Genomic DNA, 19,602 nt, shown 5'->3' with positions numbered 1-19,602 from the left:
TGGGGACAGACGCTGGTCAGGAGCCGCACGGCCAGGAAGGGTCCTAACTGCCCAGTGGCCCTGGGAGCTGGCCTCCAGCTAGGCTGCAGAATTCGACTGCCTTAAAAAACAGACCCGCGGCCGGTTGCCCCCACCCCGCCCCACTGCCGGGCGGGAGCTGGCCACAGCTGGTTCAGAAGGGGGGTGAGCAGTGCTGGGGGCCAGGGGCTGGCTGGCACAAGAGCCCATTTTCAATGTTCTGATAATCATGTGCAGGGCCCGGCCCCTGCCCCCCAATAAAGCTGTGTCACTCTCACTCCACCGTGTGTCAGTCTGGACCCCGCCCCCAGGAAGGTCAGCTGCTCAGGGCCTCAGAGCTGCTCTCCGAAAGCAGCTCAGCCTGGAGCGCAGGAGTCCAACCTGTGAAGCCAGGGCTGTCCCCGAGGGCCACCCCAGCCTCTGTCCCTGCAGAGCACAGTCACCCTCCTCTGGCACCTCCCTTCCTTGCTAGGGCCACCCGCTTCCTGCCTCTTCCTCCCAGGTCTGCGGGGGGTGGCGGCGGACAGCGAGGCAGGCGTGTAGCACGATTCCTTCTCTTTATAGACTCTGGTTCTAGGAGCGGGGCCTGGGGCCGGCCGGCCAGGGCCAGCGTGTGGACGGGCAGGCAGAAGTGGACTATTTACAGACCCACCACGAGGGCTGTACCATGGCCGGCCCTCAGCCATGACTCCAAAGTAGGTTAGAGCCGGCAGGTGGGGGGGAGGGGGGCTGTACACACATTTGGGGGTAGGGGGCCTCAATACTGTCGAGGGGGTCTGTAAACATGGCCGGGGGGCCCTGCCCACCCCTAGTGGTCTAGACCGACAGCACAGCAAAGTGCTCAGGCGTCAGACAGGCAGCCCTGGATCTGGTCCACCCACTGCTGGGCCGTCAGCACGTCCTGGGCACAGAAGTTGTAAACGCGGCGCGTCGTCTTCACCTGGAGATAGGGAGGTGCTGACTCCAGCGTCCCCCCTCAACAGCCCCGGCCCCCACCACCACCCAATAGGAGCTCACGTCAAAGAAGGCCTTCTCGTCCACGGTCTTGGGGGCGCCCATGGTGGGTGTGCCTGGCACCACAGCCTCCACCTCGGCCAGGTCGATGATGCCTTTGCACTCAGTGTCCACGCGATGGTCGTAGTAGCGCAGCTGTGGGGACAGGAGGTCAGGGCGGTCCCTCTCCGCTGTGGGCCCCCCACTCCGCCCTCTGCCACTCACCTGGTGCTTGGTTTTATCCAGCACGAACCAGCGAGCCTTCCAGGGCTTCATGAAGGCCCCCTTCTTGTAGAGGGTGCCCTCGTAGGACCTGCGGGGAGGTGAGTATGGCAGTGGTCACTGGACCCTGCCATGGCCTCCCCCCACAGACACTCTGCAGCTTGAGCGGAGCTGGCACCTGTTCTCACTCTCGGCTGTCTGGAACTGGCTGTACAAGGTGCTGGTGCTGCGGCGGGCTGCCTGGCGGGAGCCCGAGGCTGTGGAGCCACTGCTCTGGTCACTGTCCAGACTGAGGCTCAAGGTAGAACCCACTGGTCCCTCCTGCAGGTACACGCCCAGCGAGCGGCGGTGGTGGGGCACACTGGACACGAGCAGAGAGCTGGGGGTGCCCTGGGATGGGGACAGGAGGCCCATGTCAGGGCCAAGGCCTTGTCTTCTGACCACCGGCCCACCCAGTCCCACACCCCTCCTCACTCACACGGCCTTCAGGCCGGCCCTCAAGGCGCTGCGAGGCCTTCACCCTGTCCCACGTGTCCTTCCAGCGCTCGGCAGGCCGGCCCAGCTCCGTCTCCAGCCTCTGCAGCTCCTATGGGGAGAGAGGACGACTCACAGTCAAGGATGGCCAGAGGCAGGTCCAGGGACACAGCAGCTTCACCCGTAGCAAGAGGCGCCAACAGCTCAGGAAGTGCCACAGGGCCGTGGTCAGGGCAGCGGGTAAGTGTGGGCTTTCTCGAAGCCCACCTGGGCTTGTCAGGCACCGTACAGGGTCCCCCGAGCACTGCCAGGAGTCCCAGAATACCATTCATGTGCTCAGAAAATCAAAACCTGGGATGGGGGGGAGGAGGGGGCGGCGGAAATAGTGCCACAAACCCCAAGCAGGATGAAACAAACACAGGCCCCACGGTACTCTAGAGAGACAGACACGACCCCAACCAGCCGGCAGAGGTGCAGCAGGTGCCGAGACACACCTGAACACTCCTGGGTGCAGCCACAGAACCCATCACCACCCCAACCCACAGTGGGGAGGCCAAACACACCACCAGCTCTACCTCAGTGTGGACATGCTGCTGTCACAGAAACCAGTAGGAACACACTGACACCCGCTAAGTTGAACTAGGGAGTCATCCCTGTCACCCCAACTTGCCGTTCTGCCCTGGCATTTGTTGCCACAGACCTGTCACTCCAGCTCTGTCACCTCAGACCCAGCCACCACCCCTGTCACGTTACCTCCACTGTCACCTGTCATCCAGGCATTATCCTACCCCATCACCACAGCTCTCTATTCAGCCAGAGCCAAAGTTGTTCCCAGAAATGTCAGAAGTGGGCCTGGGTCTCCTGTGTCTTTCTGGGGGGGGGGGGGGGGGGGGTGTTAATGTGCTAGACAAGAGGCCCCAAGGGTCGGCAGAGTGCAGCTGGGTCCATCCTCAGATCACCCGGTGTGTGTGATGGAAGGTCCCCAAGAGCCAAACAAACCCTGCAAACATCAGAGGGTGACCCAGCACTGGGCTGCAAAGAGCCTGGAGAAGCCCTGGCCCCATTCTTGATCATCTTGCAAGACAAGGGAAAGAAATCCTGCCCTTCAGCCCCATCACAACAGAAGCTGCCACCATGACAGGACTGACTAGTCTCAACACAAAGGTCCCCCGAAGGAGCCAGGCTGCAGCTGCGACAGGTGAGGACACTCCTCAGAACTTAAGCAACAGAGAGGAGCAAAGGGGCTGAAAGCTGCCTGTGTGCTGCCAACCGCAGTTAGCTCGAAACTGGCACTATGCACAATCCCCTGGGCACGTAATGGGTCCAGCAGCCGAAGAAACCTGACCGGAGGGAAAAAACCCAAGGCTAGTGAGAAGCTCGGAGTGTGATGTGGCCCAGTGGTAAAGCATACATACCCTGCATATATGTGACCTAAGTTCAAGCCCTGGCTTTGAAAATTGGATGGGGGGGGGAACGTTCCATTCCACAGTGCCCATAGTCTTCTCACAACGCGAAAGCCTCTGGCCAAGGAAGGTTAGGTACAGAGTGAGAATGGCCAACACCACACGCATGAAGCACCTCTCACCCGAGGGAAGCCTGCACTCCAGACAAGGAAAAGTCTCAAAGACCAAAGAGGAATGAATGAGCACCTCAAATGCAGTTAGCGGAACAGGCTGTACGATCCACGGTCAAACTAGCACCTTGGGAGCTCGAGTGCAGACTCGGTGGGGCTGGGAACATCAGGCAGGCGAACTTGGGCAAGGCCATGGGCGAGACGCAGGGCCCACATGAGCTGCCCACAGCAAGACATTTATGAGCTTCACAGAACGGGGCACCTCAGTGAGCAGCATGACAGAAAAAGTGTAAAAGCTGCCGTGGCTGGGGACAAGACTCAGGACAGAGCACTGGCCTTGCACGTGTCAGGTGCCTGGATTGATCCCACAGAACTTGGCCACCCTGAGCACAGCCTGGGGCCTCCACTAAGGGCACGAGGCCTGGCCAGCACCACGGCTTGGTGCACCATCTCTGGGGGGCCCACAACGGGCACGGGCACCCCTACATCGCAATATCAGCCACCACGAAGGGATGGGGAACGTGGGTGGCCATGACTGTCCCTCTGACGGTCTCAGAGCTCTTGAGTCATCAGGACCGTGGGGGCTGGGAACAGCTGCTCTGTTGCCCTCGCAGTCAACTACAAAGCCGGGGCCCGAGGCCTCAGAGCCCAGGGGAGAGAAGGTAACCTGCATCCACCCCAGCAGCCGGAAGAGCCTGGTTCCTGAGGGCAGAGAGACAGGCCCACCAAGGATAGCAGAGGCTCATGTGCAAAGATACACACACATGCGTGCGCACACACACCAGGTGTCTGCACTGACACCTCTGCCTGAGGGAAGGAAGCCCTGACTAGCCATCAGACTAGATGGCTAGAATAGGCAACAAGGCAGAGGCACTCCTGGGATTCCTACAGGGCTCGCAGCCGCCATGACGAAGAGCACATATGCCCCAATGGCCTCAGCTCACCATGGCCTGCAGACATGACAGGTGCAGACTAGGCCACTGGGAGCAGCAGGGCCGGAAGTAGTAACCAAACACAAGCCTGTGCACAGGACTACACACACCTGCACACACACCTATACATCTGTATTCATGCACACATGGCTGCACCCATGTGCACATACCTATACATGCCTGTACCCATGCATGCACATCTGCACACGTGCCCATGCTGGCACACCCCAGCCATGCACCCACACGCGTGCGTGCACCCGAACCAGTATACACACACCCACACCCATGTATGCACATGCGCACACCAATACCCATGCAGGCATACCTGTACCCATGCACGCACACCGGGATCCATGTACTCACCCATACCCACGCACACATACCCGCACTCGTGCACACACATCTATACCCAAGCACACACTAGCACGCAACCTGTACCTTATGCGCAAGCACACTTGCACCCATGCACACACACCCGCGCCTGGCCACGCACCTGTACCCATGCACCGATACCTACACCCACACGCACATGCCTGCACCCATGCACATGGTGTCCAGGGCACACACGCACACACCTCCAGCAGGCGAGAGATGGCATCAGGCTGGGCCCGGGGCCGGCTGTCGTAGCAGGGCCATACGACACGGCGCTTGCTCTGGGGCGCACTCCCATCTGGCCGCTCCTCCTCGGGGGGCTCTGGGGGTCCCTGTGCCAGCTCCCAGTCATACGGGGGGCCCTCAGCCAGCGTCTCCTCCGTGTAGAAGTCCCACACCTTCAGGTTGGACACGTTGCTGTAGGGCCGCAGAACCTGGGGGTGCGGCAGGTGTGAAAGCAGGGCTGAATGTGAGTGGCTCATGAGAGCAGCCACCCTAGCCGACCGACATCTGAACCTCACCTCCGTGTCCTCAGGGGCATACATGTAGTTGTAGAACACAGGATTCCTCTTGCTCAGCCGCTCCACATACTCCCACACGGACCGGCACGGCTGCTGGGCCCTGCGCTCCCCCTTCTCCTCATAGAGCAGCCCTTCAAGAGCCAGAGATGAGACCACACCACCCCTCAGCCAGACCCCTGCCCACCCCTGTCTGACACCCACATCCAGCCACTTCCTGGTCTTTATCCAGCCCCTGCCCACACCAGCGTGCCCCATGCCATTCACCCAGTTCTATTCGCTCGTAGTCCGAGTCGAGCAGGAAAGTCCGGAAGCGGCGGGACACATGGTGGTAGCCAAGAAACTTGAGGTAGAAGAGGCTGAACTCGAACTCCATGGGGAACTGCAGGTGGACCTACATGGGACCAGGAGTCAGAGGTCAGGGCCAGGGCAGGACCGAAGCTGTCCCCTCCCCACCCAGCGCCTGTCCCCTGCCCACCTGGTGCACGCAGTCCAGGAACTGCAAGAAGACGGGTGTGAAGCCACTGCTCTGCCCTGCCAGGGTGTGAGCCCCGCGGTGGCTGAAGCGGTGGCCGAAGGACAGCCACTCCTTCTCCACCAGCAGCCGGAAGCCCTCCAGGGTACGGTAGAAGGGGTCCGAGAGCAGCTGCACCAGCGACACCACCTGCCAGCAGCAGCGATGTGAGCTCCCCCACCCCCACATGCGCCTGAGTAATGTCCCGGCACCCTCCTCACCCTACGCTCACCTGGGTGATGTCCCAGTGCCCTCCCCACCCCACCACTACACTCACCTGGGTGATGTCCCAGTGCCCTCCCCCATACACCCTTGCATGCACCCGAGTGGTGCCATCTCAGCGCCCTCCCCACCCAGCCCCTGCACGCACCTGGGTGGTGATGTCCCAGCCATCTTCTAGGCTCACCAGCACGGACGAGCCTGAATCCAAGAGCTCCACCACCAGCACTGACACCTGCAGCAGCTTGTGGATCTGCAGGGTCACAGCGCAGCCCTCAGCCCCCCGCCCCAGCCCCCCAACACCAGCCCCAGCCCCCAGCACCCCTGCACCAACCAGCTGGAGGCAGGTCCAGTGCCCCATGCAGACTGCCCACACGCTGCCCCTACAGAGCAGAGCCTGACAGGTGGGCTGGCTGCTCTCATCTAAGTGCTGCCTGTCCCCTGGCAGGAGAGCACAAGGCCCTCCTGCTGGGCATCAGCCAGAGGGCCCATGGGCACAGGGGCAGAATGGTACCTGCACCAGCCACTCAGACTCCTCAAGCGCACGCAGAAAGGAGGCCGGGCTGAAGTCGGCACTGGGGCAGCCAGGAACACAGGCCTTGAGCAGCTTCTTGAAGCTTGTCTTCACCTGCCGCGCCTCAAACACCTCGATGGGCACCAGCTCCCACTGCTGCAGGGGGTCCTGCCGCACACCCTGGGGGTCCACGTGGTCAGCCACACCCACACACCTCCTCCCCTCCTGCCCCCACTCCAAACCACTCACCTTCATCTGTGCTTTGTCCCCAATGATGTACAGGGCTGCACGCTGGGGGCGTAGGAAGCCAGGGTCGGGTGGGGCGCCATTGACCTGCGGCGGTGCCAGCATGTCCCTGCCTGCCAGCCGTGAGCCCACATCCGCGCTGAGCCCAGCACTGCGCCCACTGGCCCGGACACTGCCCCATTTGCCTGTAAAGAGAACCCAGATGAGGGTCCAGCAGGGTCAGGCCCTTGGACTTAGGTGGTGCCCCAGGTGGGCGGGGGGTCTGTGCCCATCAGTGCCGTGGGTAGGACTTGGGGATCGAGCTGTTAGTGCCGGGGCAGTGGGGCCGTTAGTGCCCGCGCACTTGGTGATGTGGGGCGTTGTGCTGGGTGGGGAGCTGGCCCGGGCAGCCATACAGTACCTCGGGGCGCAGTCCGTCTGGAGGCCGAGGCCGCCATTGGGTTGGACAGCGTGGTGACCCTGGCTCGGGGGCTGGGCACTGGGGGCACAGCAGAGAACAGGCTCAGGCCTGGCCCAGCTGCAGGGCGCCCAGCATGGACGGGGTGAAGAGGAGGAGCAGTGCCCCCGTTTGGGAGCAGAGTGGGCACGGGCAGGAGACTCCTCCAGGCACAGGAGCTGGGTGCCACTGCTCGCCAGGCCTGGAACACTGCCCAGCCTGGCCTGAGAGGCTGATGGGCTGGGAGGGGCCGGAGCAGCCCAGCCCTGGCCCCTGTTCCTCCTTGAAGACAAGCAGCGGGAGGCCCATTCACCAGCGACTTCGCCTCTCTTGTGACCACCCCTCCCCCCACCATCCCCAGTCACATCTCTGAGAAGTTCCGAAATGCAGGTCCTTGGGGAGGTGTTGCTTCTCCAGGCACCAATGAGCACCCCCCCTGGTGCACGCATAAGGCAGCATCAGGAGACTGGGGAGCAATGGCACTAGAGTCAGAGACTGGCAGAGCTCAAGGCAGGACTATGCCAGGGAGGAGGACGCTCACAGGGATAGGGCTACACCCGTGGGGGGGAGGGAGAGGAGGAGCAGGAGGAGGGAAGGATAAGAAAGAGCAGGAGGAAGAGGAGCGGGAGGAGGAGGGAGGGTCAGGGACAGCTGCCCAGCAGTGCAGCCCCTCCCAGGCCCCTGAAGTCTGTGGTCGGTCACGCTGGTCTGGCTGCTCAGAGCAGGGGAGCTGGGGAGCGCACCCACGATGGCCCCGGGCTGGGGGTTGAGGTGGCCCTGCCCACCCAACTTTTTGGGCCACACTGACTCCTTCTAGACCCCCCTCCATGGGAAACAGGTGTAGGTGCAGCCGACCCCACCCAGGGAGGTCAGCAGGAAAGACACAGGCTAAGAGCGGGGTATGAGGACGGGGCATGATGGATAAGGGGTGGGCACAGGGACGAGGCATGGCTGACAAACGATGGGGAGTGGGGGCAGAGACAGGGCATGGTGAGGGACCAGGCATGGGACAGGGAGGAGGCACACAGAGCATGGAGAACAGGGAACGAGAACAGGTGACGGGGACAGGAGACAGGGAAACCAGGGACGGGGACAAGGGGTGGAGAACATGAGATGAGGCACGGGGGAAGGACATGGTGGACGGGGAATGAGGAGGTCAAGCACAGGGATGGGGCATGCAGATATGAGGTGGGTCCAAGAACAGGGCACAGGATAGGACTTGGGGGATGGAGCAAACGGGATGGAAGACAGGGCATGGGGCATACATGGTACCATGGGACAGTGGATGGAGAGCAGGATGGGGAATAAGTACCATGGATGAGGGGCAGTGCATGGGGATATGGAAGGGGGTGGGAACAGGAGACAAGTGACAAGGCACAAGTCCAGGGAAAAGGGCCTAAGAAACAGGACACAAGGACAGGGCACAGAGGATGGAGCATGGGGAACAGAACACGGCATAGGGGGTGGGGCACAGTGGGTGGAGCATGGGGCATGGAGGGATGGAGCACGGGGGGGTGGGTGGAGTGCAGTCAGGGAGCACAGGGGAATGGAGCACACAGGATGGCGGAGTCATGGTGCACAGGACAGGGAGCACAGAGCACAGGGATGGAGCACAGAGCGTGGGGGCAGGCTGGCTGCTGTGCTCCAGTCCTGCCCTCAAAGAGCGGGTCTGCACGTGAGGGCTGGGGCACCCACATGCATATCTGGGTCCAAGGGTTCTGAGGGTTTGTGAACTGCAGGGAGGACAAGGCTGCTCACACAACCTCTGCCCTTTGGAGGTGCCCTCCTGTCAGTGACCCCCCCACATGACCCCAGACCAGTTCGCCCACCCCTCTGCACAGTGCACGGTGGGGGGCATTGCCCAGACCACACCCACCCCCACACTCGGAGGGCAGGATCCGGTCTGGAACCAGTTGGGGGAAGGATGGTAGCAGCGAGGGGGGACGGGGTAGAGAGATGGCAGAGACACCCCAGGCTCAGGTGGCCTCCCAGCCAGCTGGCCCTCACCATGGCTGCCCATGTGGGCCGAGGAGAAGCCGCTGAGGGTGTTGCGTCCGGAAGCGTCAGCAAAGCGCGGCATGGAGCTGACCACGGCCTGCAGGTACTTCTCCTGCTCCAAGCTGCTGGAGTCAGTCTGGGACTGTCCTGAAAGAAGAAGGAGCTGGGAAGGGAACCGGGCACTGGGCACCGGGAGCCGGGCTGGGGGCAGGGGCGGGGCGGGAGGTACCTGGGGAGGGTGCGTTCTGGGCCTTGAAGAGCCCCACCACGCCCTTGCTGTGCAGGCCGCCGGAGCGCAGCAGCACGGCCCGGGAGCGCCCGCTGCGCCAGCACACCACCGGGAAGCGGTTCTGCCGGTAGCAGCGGGAGACACGCTGCAAGGCATTGTCCTGGACGCTCTGCGGCACGATCAACAGCCCCGGGTAGCTGCGGAGAGGCGCGAGGCATGAGAGCCGGGGGAGGGGGCGCCGCGGGCCACCCGCCCGCCCGGCCAGCCGGCGCTCACCTGCGGCAGATGGCGTACATGCGGTTGACCGGGGAGATGCGGAAGGGTTCGGCCTTGGCGCGGCTCAGACTGCTGCTGAGGGTGCCCAGCCCCAGGCGCTGGTAGTCCCGGCAGCAGGCCCGTTCCACCAGGCTGCTCATGGTCATGCGGTCCGCGGGCTTGAGCGCCGAGGCCGGCGTCAGCGTGCTGGGCTCCAGCTCCTCCGACACTGGGCAGCAGGCAACACGGTGGGTCACCGGCACTGCCCAGGCGGCCCCGACCCCGGGACAGCCCCGAGCCCCACCTGAGATCTCGTCCTCGGGGTCCTCTGGGGGCAGCTGGCCCCGCTGCTCCCAGCTCGGGGGGCTGTACTTCTTGCGGGTGACGTAGTGGCGCCCCATGGTCTTCTTGGCGTTCTTCACCAGGTTCCGGGACAGGGTCCTGGGCACAGGTAGCACAGTGAGCAAGAGGGCCAAGACGCCACCCAGGCCGGGGCTGTGGACAGGGCGCACCTGAGCGAAGGCCCCTTGTCCTTGGCAATGCGGGGCGGCCGGCCGGGTGTGTGGGCAGAACCCAGAGTCAGAGCGAAGGTGCCCCTCACGTCAGCGGGGTAGCGCAGTTTGTGCAACTGTTTGCGGAAGAGCTCGGCGCTGTCGGAGCCCACCTCCTCGTCAAAGGCCATCTTCAGCAGCTGCACCAGACACGGCCCTCAGAAGCCACTCCGCACGCAGCCCCACTCTGGGGGTGTCCCCCCCGAGGCACCCCCATACCGCAGTGTGGCGATGGAGCCTGGAAGTCCCCAGGCCAGGCCCTGCAGCCCACCCCCAGGCCCCCTGCCTGACCTGGAAGGTACATGAGCGCAGCTGAAGTCCATCCTGCAGGAGCTGGTCCACGGGGGTCTGGACACTGATGCGCTTCTCCTTGGTCAGCGCAGCCACCGGGAAGGAGCGGACCACCACCTGCTCCCCCACTTGGGGCAGAGTGGGGGGCAGTCAGGATGGGAGGGGCCCGGTCTCCGGGCAACAGGACAGCAGAGATGGGGACCCAGGGCGGGGTGTGAGGGGCAGGGGGCAGCGCTCACCCAGGGGGTCAGTGGGCATCCCGGTGAAGATGACCCTGTAGGTGGTGAGGAAGACGGCTCCCTCGGCAGGCAGCAAGGCAGGGCCACCCCCGCTGCCCCCTCTGGCCTGCTCACGCCCGTCAGGCAGCAGGTAGACGCGCAGGCCATCCAGCACACACTCCTCCCCGGGAAGCAGGCGAGGCCGCAGCAGCTTGGGCTGGGAGGGATGAACAGAGTGGCTCAGGCCGGGGTGGGGCTGGGCGACTGCCCCTGCCCCTCCCAGACGGCTCCTCACCTTCTGGATGGGTGGCAGCCGCTTGCTCTCGCGGTGCACGGCCTCCAGCGTCTCGATGTGCATCTGGACAATGTCTGGGAGGAGACAGACACGTCCCAGGCCTGACCCCGCCCACTCCTGCGGGAGGGTCCCTGCCCAGACCCATACCTGGCACCATGACATGCAGCCCCTTGAGGTGGTCGCTGGTGACCCCACTCTCCGTGCAGACCTTGTCCACAAAGCGGTTGATGAAGCGCACCACCGTGCCAGCCACATCACAAGCCTCTGCATCCTCGAATCCACTCTCCGTGTCGTAGCTCTCCGCCACGCTGCCCGCCATGCTGGGCAGGAGGGAGCAGTGGGCATGGGCCCCCTCCCCCAGCTACCCCACAGCCCGCCCACACCCGTGACCAGGCCAGGCCCCTCCCATTCCTACTGATGAGGCCCCACACACACTTTTGGAGACCAGCCTGCCACCTGTTACAGACCAAGCCCTACACCTGTTGGTGACCAGTCCCCCACCTGTTGGTGACCAGTCCCCCATACCTGTTGGTGACCAGTCCCCCACCTGCTGGTGACCAGTCCCCCATACCTATTGGTGACCAGTCCCCCATACCTGTTGGAGACCAGTCCCCCACCTGTTGGTGACCATGCCCCATACCTGTTGGTGACCGCCCCCACCTGTTGGTGACCGCCCCCACCTGTTGGTGACCAGACTGTTGCTGGCGCTCTCTAGCTCGCCCAGGCCCGCGCGCTCCCGCAGCAGCCGGCTCTTGCTGCTGTCCAGGGGCAGCAGCAGGTAGCTCATGCGGTTGGCGTAGTGGATGGCCTGGCTGAAGACCGTGCTCTCCTCCTTCTGCACCAACTCCTGCTGCTTCTCCCGGCTCAGGGTCGGCCACAGGCGCCGCTGCTCGGACGCCACGTCCAGGGCCGAGCGGCTGTCCTCACGCGGTACCTCCCCGACCTGCAGTGCCACGGGTAAGTGGTGGCCAGGACGACCCCAGGCTCCCAGCATGGGCAGTCCCCACACACCTGGGAGGGGTCTTGGTCCTCAGTGGGCTCCAGGTAGAGGGCCCGGATGTGGGTCTGCACGTCCCCATAGAACATGGCCTCCCAGAACTGCGGCGTGCTCCACACGACATGCTCCTGCACACAGCTGTATGCAAACTGCGTCACGCCAGGGCTCAACTTCTGCAGAGGGCGGAGGAGTGGGGGATGTAGGGGTCACCGGGGCAGTCGTCCAAGGGGGAGGGGCCCCCAAGCTGCAGGCACTCACCCGACAGAAGGCCGTGACCAGGGGCAGCAGGGCAGCCGCAATGCCGTGTTCATCCAGCGAGGTACAGTCCTGGAGGGGCCAGTGCCGGGCCTGCCTATGCCGCCCAACGCATGCACTGCCCAGCTGTGCTCACACGTCCTCAAACGTACGCTCACACCCCTCCAGATGCACACACCAACCCACAAGTGTACAAACCTCCCATGCCACATGCCCACATGTGCACTACTCTGCACAGCATACACACACCTCCCTGTCCCATGCCCATGCGTGCACACACCACCCACACGTGCACATACCTCCCCATATCCTTATACATATGCAAACTGCCAACACTCATGTGTACACCCCATGCCCCACACGTGTGCACACGCTTCCCTGCACACACGCACATCTCCCATGCCACAGCACACATGCACATGCCACGTACCTTCGTGAACACGTGTGCATGCACATCCAAACCTGCTCACAACTCCCCATAACGCAACATGCACACGTGACATGCACTCCCATGCACATGTGTGCACACATCCCACCGTACACCAGGGTGGTCCTGTCAGAACAGGGCAGCCTGATCCCAAACATGAGGGGGGTCCTACCTGCAGGCAGCAGTTCATCATGCGGACCACAAAGTCGAACTGCTGGTGGTCCAGCACAGCCCGGTTCTGCTGCACGTGCAGATGTAGCTCCTGGGCCAGGCAGCGGCGGGCAGCCCGCCCCTTCAGGGCTCGCAGCACGGCCGGGAGCAGCTAAGGATAGCGAACAAGGGCCAGGGGCTGAGACAGCAGCCGCCACAGGGACACGCTGCCCAGGCCCCTGCCCAGGCCCCACACCTCACGGCAGGAGTGTTGGCTGTCACCCAGTGGGGCAGGTGCTCCAGTGGGCCCAGACCCCCGTGAGGGTGCCAGGCCAGGGACACGAAGCATAGGGTGGAACGGACAGGACAGGGCCCAACAGAGTGTGTGTGGGGCCCAGAGGGGCCCGAGCGCCGCCTGCCCCCAGGGCTCTCAAGTCAACATCGGGGCCCGGAGCACCCACCTTCTTGGCCTCGAGCATCTTCCCCTCGAACACGTAGGAAATGCAATTGCGGACCACCTCCAGCCGGCGTGCACTGTTGCCATGGAGCCCGCCGCCCCGTTCCAGGATGGCAGCTGGGAGAAGAGATGAATCGCCTGGGTCCGGGGCCAGCCGCACGCTCCCCTCCACACACACATCCCTCCGCCCAGCGCCACCCAACCCCGACCCCATCCCTGTCAAGTACTCATGGGGGGCCCTGAGGGCACGGTGGTCTTCCTCTCGGCCTTCACGGCGGGGGGTGCTCCCTGCATCTTGGCCGCGGCCTGGTCCACGATCCACTGCACGGTGCCTTCATCCAGGCGGGGGAAGGGCCGAGGCGTGCGCCGCAGGTGGCTGGCCTCGCCCGGCCTCTGCACCTTGTGCATGGCCACGGCCGGGTAGGGGTTCTCCTGCGGACGGCAGGCGAGTCAGCCGCATGCAGACGGGTGGGTGCGGGCAGCGAGGGCACAGCCGGACCCCCGCCCCACATACGTTCTTGTAGAGCTGCTCCGCCAGCTCCCTGACGTGGCGCAAGACGCGTTGTGGGTGCTGCTCGTCAGCCCGCATCCGTGCCACCTCGTGGGCCACCAGCTGTGCAGGAGGTGAGTGAGGAGGGTGGAGGGAGGGAGGGGAAGGGAGGGAAGGGGGGAGGGGGGAGGGGGCGGCCACTCCACCCACAGGCCAGGCCCCCCGTACCTCGTCGAACAGGTCTGTGGGGCGGTAGGGGACCCCACGCTCAGAGACGAACCCGGCAAAGGCCATGCCCTCCAGCACCTTCATCAGGAAGTCGTCCTCCAAGAGCCCGCGCTGGCCCAGGAAGGCCGCCTGGCGGGGGGGGGCGTGGGGTCAGTCCCTGCCAGCATCACCCCGCGGCCCCGCCCCCGCAGCCCTGCCCTGCAGCCCCGCCCACCTTGTGGAAGCGGATGACGGGCTCCGGGTGGATCCGCACCATGTGCAGGCACCAGCGGTAGCCCTGGAGCAGCTGAGCGAAGAGCCGCAGGAAGACGGCGCGCAGCTCCTTGTCCTGCGGCACAGGGGCCGCCAGGGTGGTCAGCGCAGGCCGCACACCTGCCCCCTCTACCCATGCAGCCCCTGGGCCTGCCTCGCAGCCTCCTGCTCCACCCTCCTGGCCGCGCGGCCCTGAGCGGCACCTGCATCTTCAGGGAGGACGTGGTGGTGGAGGGTGGCGGGAAGGCCAGGTCAGCCAGCTCCAGCTCCGGGTCCAGGACCTGTACAAGCCGGAGGAGCGGGTGGGCTGCTCACGCCTGGGCTCGGGATGCCGCCAGCCCCGCAGCGCCCACGCCTGCCCGCGCCGCCCACCATGCTCAGCACGCTGTGGGTCTGACTCTGCAGCGGCTCCGGCAGCGGTGGGATGTGGACACACTCGGGGACGGTCACTGTCCCCCCATCGAGATCAGCCACAATCACATCCAGCTGTGGGAGGGAAGCACGGGTCAGCCCAGGCCCAGTGGCACAGGGCCTGGCCCAAGAGACCCTGGCCCGGCACCTCACCAGCTCCTGCGTCTCTGCCTGGAAGGCGGCATTGACGCCGATGATGAAGGGTGTGGGCGTGCTGAGGACCTCCAGGAGCTGGGCCGGCAGGATGGGGACGTACGTGAAGCTGCAACAGAAGGAGAGCCCTGGGTCTGAGCGGGGCGGGACGGGCACCCGGGTCTGAGTGGGGCGGGACGGGCACCCGGGTCTGAGCGGGGGGGGGGGGAACGGGGCACCTGGGTCTGAGTGGGGCGGGGGGGAGGAGACGCGACAGGCACCTGTATCTGAGCGGGAACAGCAGGGCCAACAGACCCCGGCAGGCATCCGACAGCCGCTGGTAGCTCCGGGACAGGAAGAGGACCTTGTGCTCCGTGAGGGCGGCACAGAAGAGACACAGCACGTTGGTGATGCCTGCGGGGAGCAGAGGGTTGGCGGCGCCCCCAGAGGCCCCTCCAGCATGGACGCCACCGGGAGGCGAACAGACGACCTCACCCAGCTGGTGGAAGAGCAGGGCCACACTGCAGCGGCTGACAGGCAGGGAGTCGACCAGCGGCGTCTGGATGACCTGGCGGTCCCCGGCGCCCAGGGAGATGGTTCTCTGTGGGGAGAGAGGAACCGTGCTCACAGCTCTGACCCTTGCGGGGAGGGAGCTGGAGGCCTGAGGTGGGCGCTGCAGGGACCCCGGCCTCTGGTGGGGGCGGGCGGGGCGGGGGCAGAAGAAACAAAGAATCGTACCACGCTGTCCTCAACAGACTCCAGCTGCACAGGACAGACGCAGAGAGACAGGTTAGACACGCGCACAGGGACGCAGACAGGACAGAGGGGGCACACGCAGGGATGCCACAGGCAGAGAGACGACAGAGGCCCGGCAGGGGGGACGGGGCAGGGCCCAGGGGCTGCCCCCAGACGCACCTGCGAGCCGCCCGCCAAGGGGATGACGCAGGTCAGCAGGTTCCCCACCACGTTCTCCAGACCCACGCTCAGGCCCTCCACGTGGATGGTGTAGATGAGGCCCAGGCTGTTCTGCAAGGACAGAGGCCAGGCCGTGACACAGCCAACAGGGCGCTGCCCCCCGCCTGGAGCCCCACGCCCCCTGGCACCTGGCGATCCACCTCACCCTGAACACCTCCGTGTGGTCCAGCCGGGACACCAACACCAGCGTCTTGGGGGCAAACAGCTGGCTGGGCGGGCCGGGCGCCGTGGGCGAGGGCTGCACTGGGCCCCCCTCGTCGTCCTCCCTCTCAGCAGCATCCGGGGGACACCCCGCTTCCTGTGGACCAAGCCCAGCCCCAGCTGTAACGCACGGCCCGGCGGGGGCAGGGCAGGGACGGGCCTTCGTGGAGCCCCAGGCACGGCCCCACTGACCGGCGTGAGCTCCGCGGGCTCCCAGAAGGTCAGGCAGGCGCAGTAGTGACGCTCCGAGTTGATGTCGGTGAGGACGGCCACAAAGAAGGTCGGAGGGTTCTTCTCGGGGCACAGCTGCCATCCGCTGGGCTGGCAGAACTGCCAGGAGGGGAGGGCGGCCCGTCAGCGCCAGGGCCCATGTGGCACGGCACCTCGCCTGCCACCCAGCCCCACGGACAAGCAAGAGCTCGGCGCCCACCAGGCGGGCCGAGGGCCGTGTCTGCTGCACCCAGGAGCTCCGGGGCAGGGGGCCAAGTGCCCACCCTGCATGGACCTGCTCTGCCGACCTCTCCCGCGCCCCACGCCCGGGGCCTCGCGCTCACCAGCTCGACGCCCTGGGGAAAGGGACTGTCCTCCCAGTCCTTCTCCGGGAAGCGCTGCAGGATCTGGCCCTGGCCTTCCCCGCTCCCTGGGAGAGACATGCATCAGGGCAGGCCCGGGTGGGAGGGGGACACGCTCCCCCACTGTCCACACCCCATCACTGGCCTTCAGCGAGGGCAGGAGTCCCAGACTGTTCCACCTGCCTCCAGAGCCCCTGGGTAGACTCCAGGACCGTGGGGGCACCTCCCAGCCTGCCCCAGGCCCCCAAGACACCACAGGGAAAGGCCAGCGGGAGGAGGAGGTGGACGCATGCGGGCACGTGCTGGGAAGACGCCGCTGTGCTCAGGCTGACACAATGCCAAGCACAGCCCTGGCCCCGGGCACTCTCAGCCAGCAGCAGGACCAGGGTCAGGCCAGGGCAGAGGGAAGAGGAGACCCAGAAGCCTCCACTCCCCGACATCATGTGGACACAGCACGCACCCGCCACCCACGGCACGTGTACCATGCTAGACACACATGGCACACGCCATCACACAGGACCCTCATCACACATGGGACCTGCATCTCCCGAGACACACACCCACTGCAGCCAGTCTGGCTCACGGGTGATGGGAAGGAGCCCGAGACTCAGCCTGCTGCAGGGGTGGCCCTGGAGGGCAGCGGGGGCAGCACCGGGTGCCAGGCTGGGACACGCTGAGGGGTCATGGCTGATTCTGACTCACAGACCTCAGCTTCCTGCTCGCTCCCCTCCCCGACAAGAGGTTCAGGTGGGCGCCACGACCACAAGGCAAACCCCCCTGGGGCCCACCGGCCGACCAGGCCCAGAGCCAGGGTTGGCCCCTGCCCACAACCCCAAGGGCCAAGCCGCGTGCCGGGTTCCCTAGTCCTCAGAGGCCCAGAGCAGGCAGGAGCACACGCACAGGGCAGCAGCAGCAGCAGCACTGTTCCCACGGCAGTCCCCTCCGAGGGTGACAGGCAGGGCCCCTGTGCCGCCCACCCCGTGCCCTGGCTACGGGCCCTGGGCCACACCTGCCCACTCACGCCCCAGTAGCAAACAGGTTCTTCCACGGAAGCCAAGCGGCTTCCGGGGCGCTGAGCTCGGCGGGCGGCCCCCAGGCAGCCACGAGTCACAGCAGGCCCGGGGCCCCCTGAGACACATGGGGACAGGCGCTTCCTCTCACAGCCACAACCCTCGGCAGCCGGCAGTGTGGGCTGCGGGCCCGAGTGGGGCGGAGGACACAGCACGCCTTCTGTCATCAACGCAGTGACGCGGCCGTCACCACCGTGCCAGGCTCCGAGGCCGAGGGACGGCCCGGCCAGCACGCGCTGTGGGCAGAGGCGCCAGCCAGGGAGAGCAGGGCACGGCCCCCCGGCCCTGTCCTGGCCCCCTGGCCCCCTCCCCGCCACCCGGCTCCTGGGGCAGGGCGTAACCTGCTGAGGTCACCCCAACAGCCCCAACCTGCTTCGGGGAAGGCAGGAGCCTGGGTGGGGAGCAGAGCCGGCCCAGGAATGCGGGTGCCCAGCGGGCCACGGAGGGAGCCGCCCTGGGACGGGGTCCGGCCGCCGGGTGCCCCCGGCCCTCCTCCCAGCACCCTCGGACGGGCGCCTCTTCCGTCCCTTCCACAGCCAGCGCGGACCCGGCCCCGGGGAGCCGCTGCGAGCCCTGGACCCCGGCGGGCGCAGCGGGACCCCCGCCTGCCCCTGCCGGGGGTCTTGGGGCAGGGGGGCTGCACCCTCCGGACTCAGAGCCAGGCTGGGCAGCAGGGCCGGCTCCGGCAGCCGACCCGGGGTCCAGACCGGGGCAGGGACGCGCCACGCTCCCGGCCCAGCAGCGTCCCCGGAGACCCCCAGCGCCCCCCGGCCCGCCCCCGCCCCCCGGGCCCGGGTCCCGCACGCCCGAGGGGGCCCGGCCGGGGCGGCCCCGAGGCGGCCGGCGAGGGCCCGGCCGGACCCCGGCCCGGCGGCAGCGGGCGGCGCCGGGTGCCCGGGCCGGGCCGGGCCGCTGCCCCGCGGCCGGTCCCGGTCCGGCCCGGCCCGCCCGCACTTCCGGCCCCGCAGCCCGGCCGGGCCGCGGGCAGCGCGGGGCGCCGGCACTCACCGCGCGGGTGCGGCCCGAACGCCACCAGCACGAAGTAGTCCGCGAGCCGCGCCATGGCGAGCGGCGCGGGGCGGGCTCGGCGGCTCGGGCACCCGAGGGCGGCGCGCTCATGGCCCGGCGCCCGGCCCGGCCCGCGCCCCCCGGCCCGCCGCGGCCCCGGCTCCCGCCGCCATCTTCCCAGCCAGCCGGCCCGCCCGGCCGCGCCGTGCGCCTGCGCCGCCGCGCCCCGCCCACCGGGGGCGGGGCCCGGGGCCGCGCCGCGCGATTGGCCGGGCGGGCGCGGGCGCGGTTCCGGGGGCGGGGCGAAAGCGCGCGGCGCCGGCGCCCGGGCCCCGCCCCCGGGAGAGTGACAGCGACGGCGGCCGGGCCGGGCCAGCGGCGGGCGCGGCCGGGCGGGCGGGCGGGTGGCCTCGCCGGCCCTCTCTGGGTGGCCCCGGCTCCCTCTGGGGCCTGCGCTGGGGCCACCCGGGGTCCGACAGCGCCCACTCCCTGGGCTCAGGGCTCTGGGGGACGCCAAGTGCGCGGCCTCCTGGTAGGGAGTGGCCGCGCGGGATCAGCGTTCAGACGAGTTTGGGGGTCCCTCGGCGTCCCGAGGCCCCTGGGGAGTGCGGGGGCACCGAGCGCCACCGACGGAGGGAGACTCGACTGTTGTGCGCCACCTCGGAGTCATACTCAAGACCTCCAGCTGGAGTCCCGTCCCCGCCGCGGGCACCCTCCCCGCCAGCCGCCCCCTCCCCAAGAGGACCCACACCCGTCAGAGGGGCAGGCTTGTGGGCACAGGGTTTCACCACCAGGACCACCAAAAGCGAACAAATGCAAGTGGGTCTGGGGTCCTGCTCTCCAGCTGGCTCCTCCGTGTTCTGGGGCCATTCTTGACTCCTACACTGTCCCCACCACAGTCCCACCGGCCAGCTCCCCCTGGCCTTGCACCAGGGATGCAGAGTGGCCACAGGCCCTCATGACCCAGTTCTAGGGGAGACACCCCCGGGGCCAGCCCCGACGTGTGGGCGTTTTCGAACCTCTACAGGGGACCTCGGTCCCACCCTTCACAGAGCTCACAGGGTGCTGGGCCCGCACCCTGCAGCCCCGGCTGCTCCCTCACACCCCAC

At 66.5% G+C, this 19,602-nt stretch overlaps 1 protein-coding gene across 4 annotated transcripts; it reads right to left on the bottom strand.

The window, feature by feature from the left end:
• Window positions 1-556: 556 nt before the first annotated feature.
• SBF1 (SET binding factor 1) lies at window positions 557-18,661 on the bottom strand. 4 transcript variants are annotated; one of them, XM_056107082.1, is made up of 42 exons: window positions 18,494-18,661; window positions 16,398-16,483; window positions 16,036-16,173; window positions 15,788-15,940; window positions 15,583-15,693; window positions 15,406-15,429; window positions 15,163-15,268; window positions 14,949-15,081; window positions 14,689-14,797; window positions 14,497-14,610; window positions 14,328-14,405; window positions 14,087-14,200; window positions 13,873-14,001; window positions 13,669-13,767; window positions 13,382-13,586; window positions 13,159-13,271; window positions 12,720-12,869; window positions 12,124-12,192; window positions 11,880-12,038; window positions 11,549-11,811; window positions 11,016-11,188; window positions 10,869-10,942; window positions 10,595-10,790; window positions 10,356-10,483; window positions 10,026-10,204; window positions 9,818-9,954; window positions 9,535-9,742; window positions 9,259-9,455; window positions 9,039-9,176; window positions 6,996-7,073; window positions 6,599-6,780; window positions 6,350-6,529; window positions 5,987-6,088; window positions 5,581-5,766; window positions 5,370-5,496; window positions 5,106-5,236; window positions 4,788-5,018; window positions 1,712-1,819; window positions 1,412-1,623; window positions 1,237-1,324; window positions 1,036-1,167; window positions 557-958 (listed from the first exon to the last, which is right to left on the bottom strand). In XM_056107082.1, the coding sequence occupies exons 1-42, from the start codon at window positions 18,546-18,548 to the stop codon at window positions 860-862; spliced, it is 5,694 nt and encodes a 1,897-aa protein (XP_055963057.1). In that variant the 5' UTR covers window positions 18,549-18,661; the 3' UTR covers window positions 557-859. The 4 variants fall into 4 exon arrangements, with proteins under 4 accessions (XP_055963057.1, XP_055963059.1, XP_055963058.1 ...); XM_056107084.1 differs by lacking the exon at window positions 6,996-7,073; XM_056107083.1 differs by lacking the exon at window positions 15,406-15,429.
• Between the last annotated feature and the right edge of the window lie 941 nt (window positions 18,662-19,602).

This window comes from Sorex fumeus, unplaced genomic scaffold, assembly GCF_029834395.1.
Source record: "Sorex fumeus unplaced genomic scaffold, SorFum_2.1 ptg000153l, whole genome shotgun sequence".
Lineage (NCBI taxonomy): Eukaryota > Metazoa > Chordata > Mammalia > Eulipotyphla > Soricidae > Sorex > Sorex fumeus.
This window is presented reverse-complemented; position numbering and strand designations above follow the sequence as displayed.

Coding starts and splice junctions, on each gene's coding strand:
- SBF1 (XM_056107082.1), bottom strand. CDS start 18,548: ATGGCGCGGCTCGCGGACTACTTCGTGCTGGTGGCGTTCGGGCCGCAC. Junction 13,587..13,668: donor CGGAGCAGCTCTACAAGAAC/GTATGTGGGGCG, acceptor TGCCGTCCGCAG/GAGAACCCCTACCCGGCCGT. Junction 5,019..5,105: donor ATGCCCCTGAGGACACGGAG/GTGAGGTTCAGA, acceptor CCGCACCCCCAG/GTTCTGCGGCCCTACAGCAA.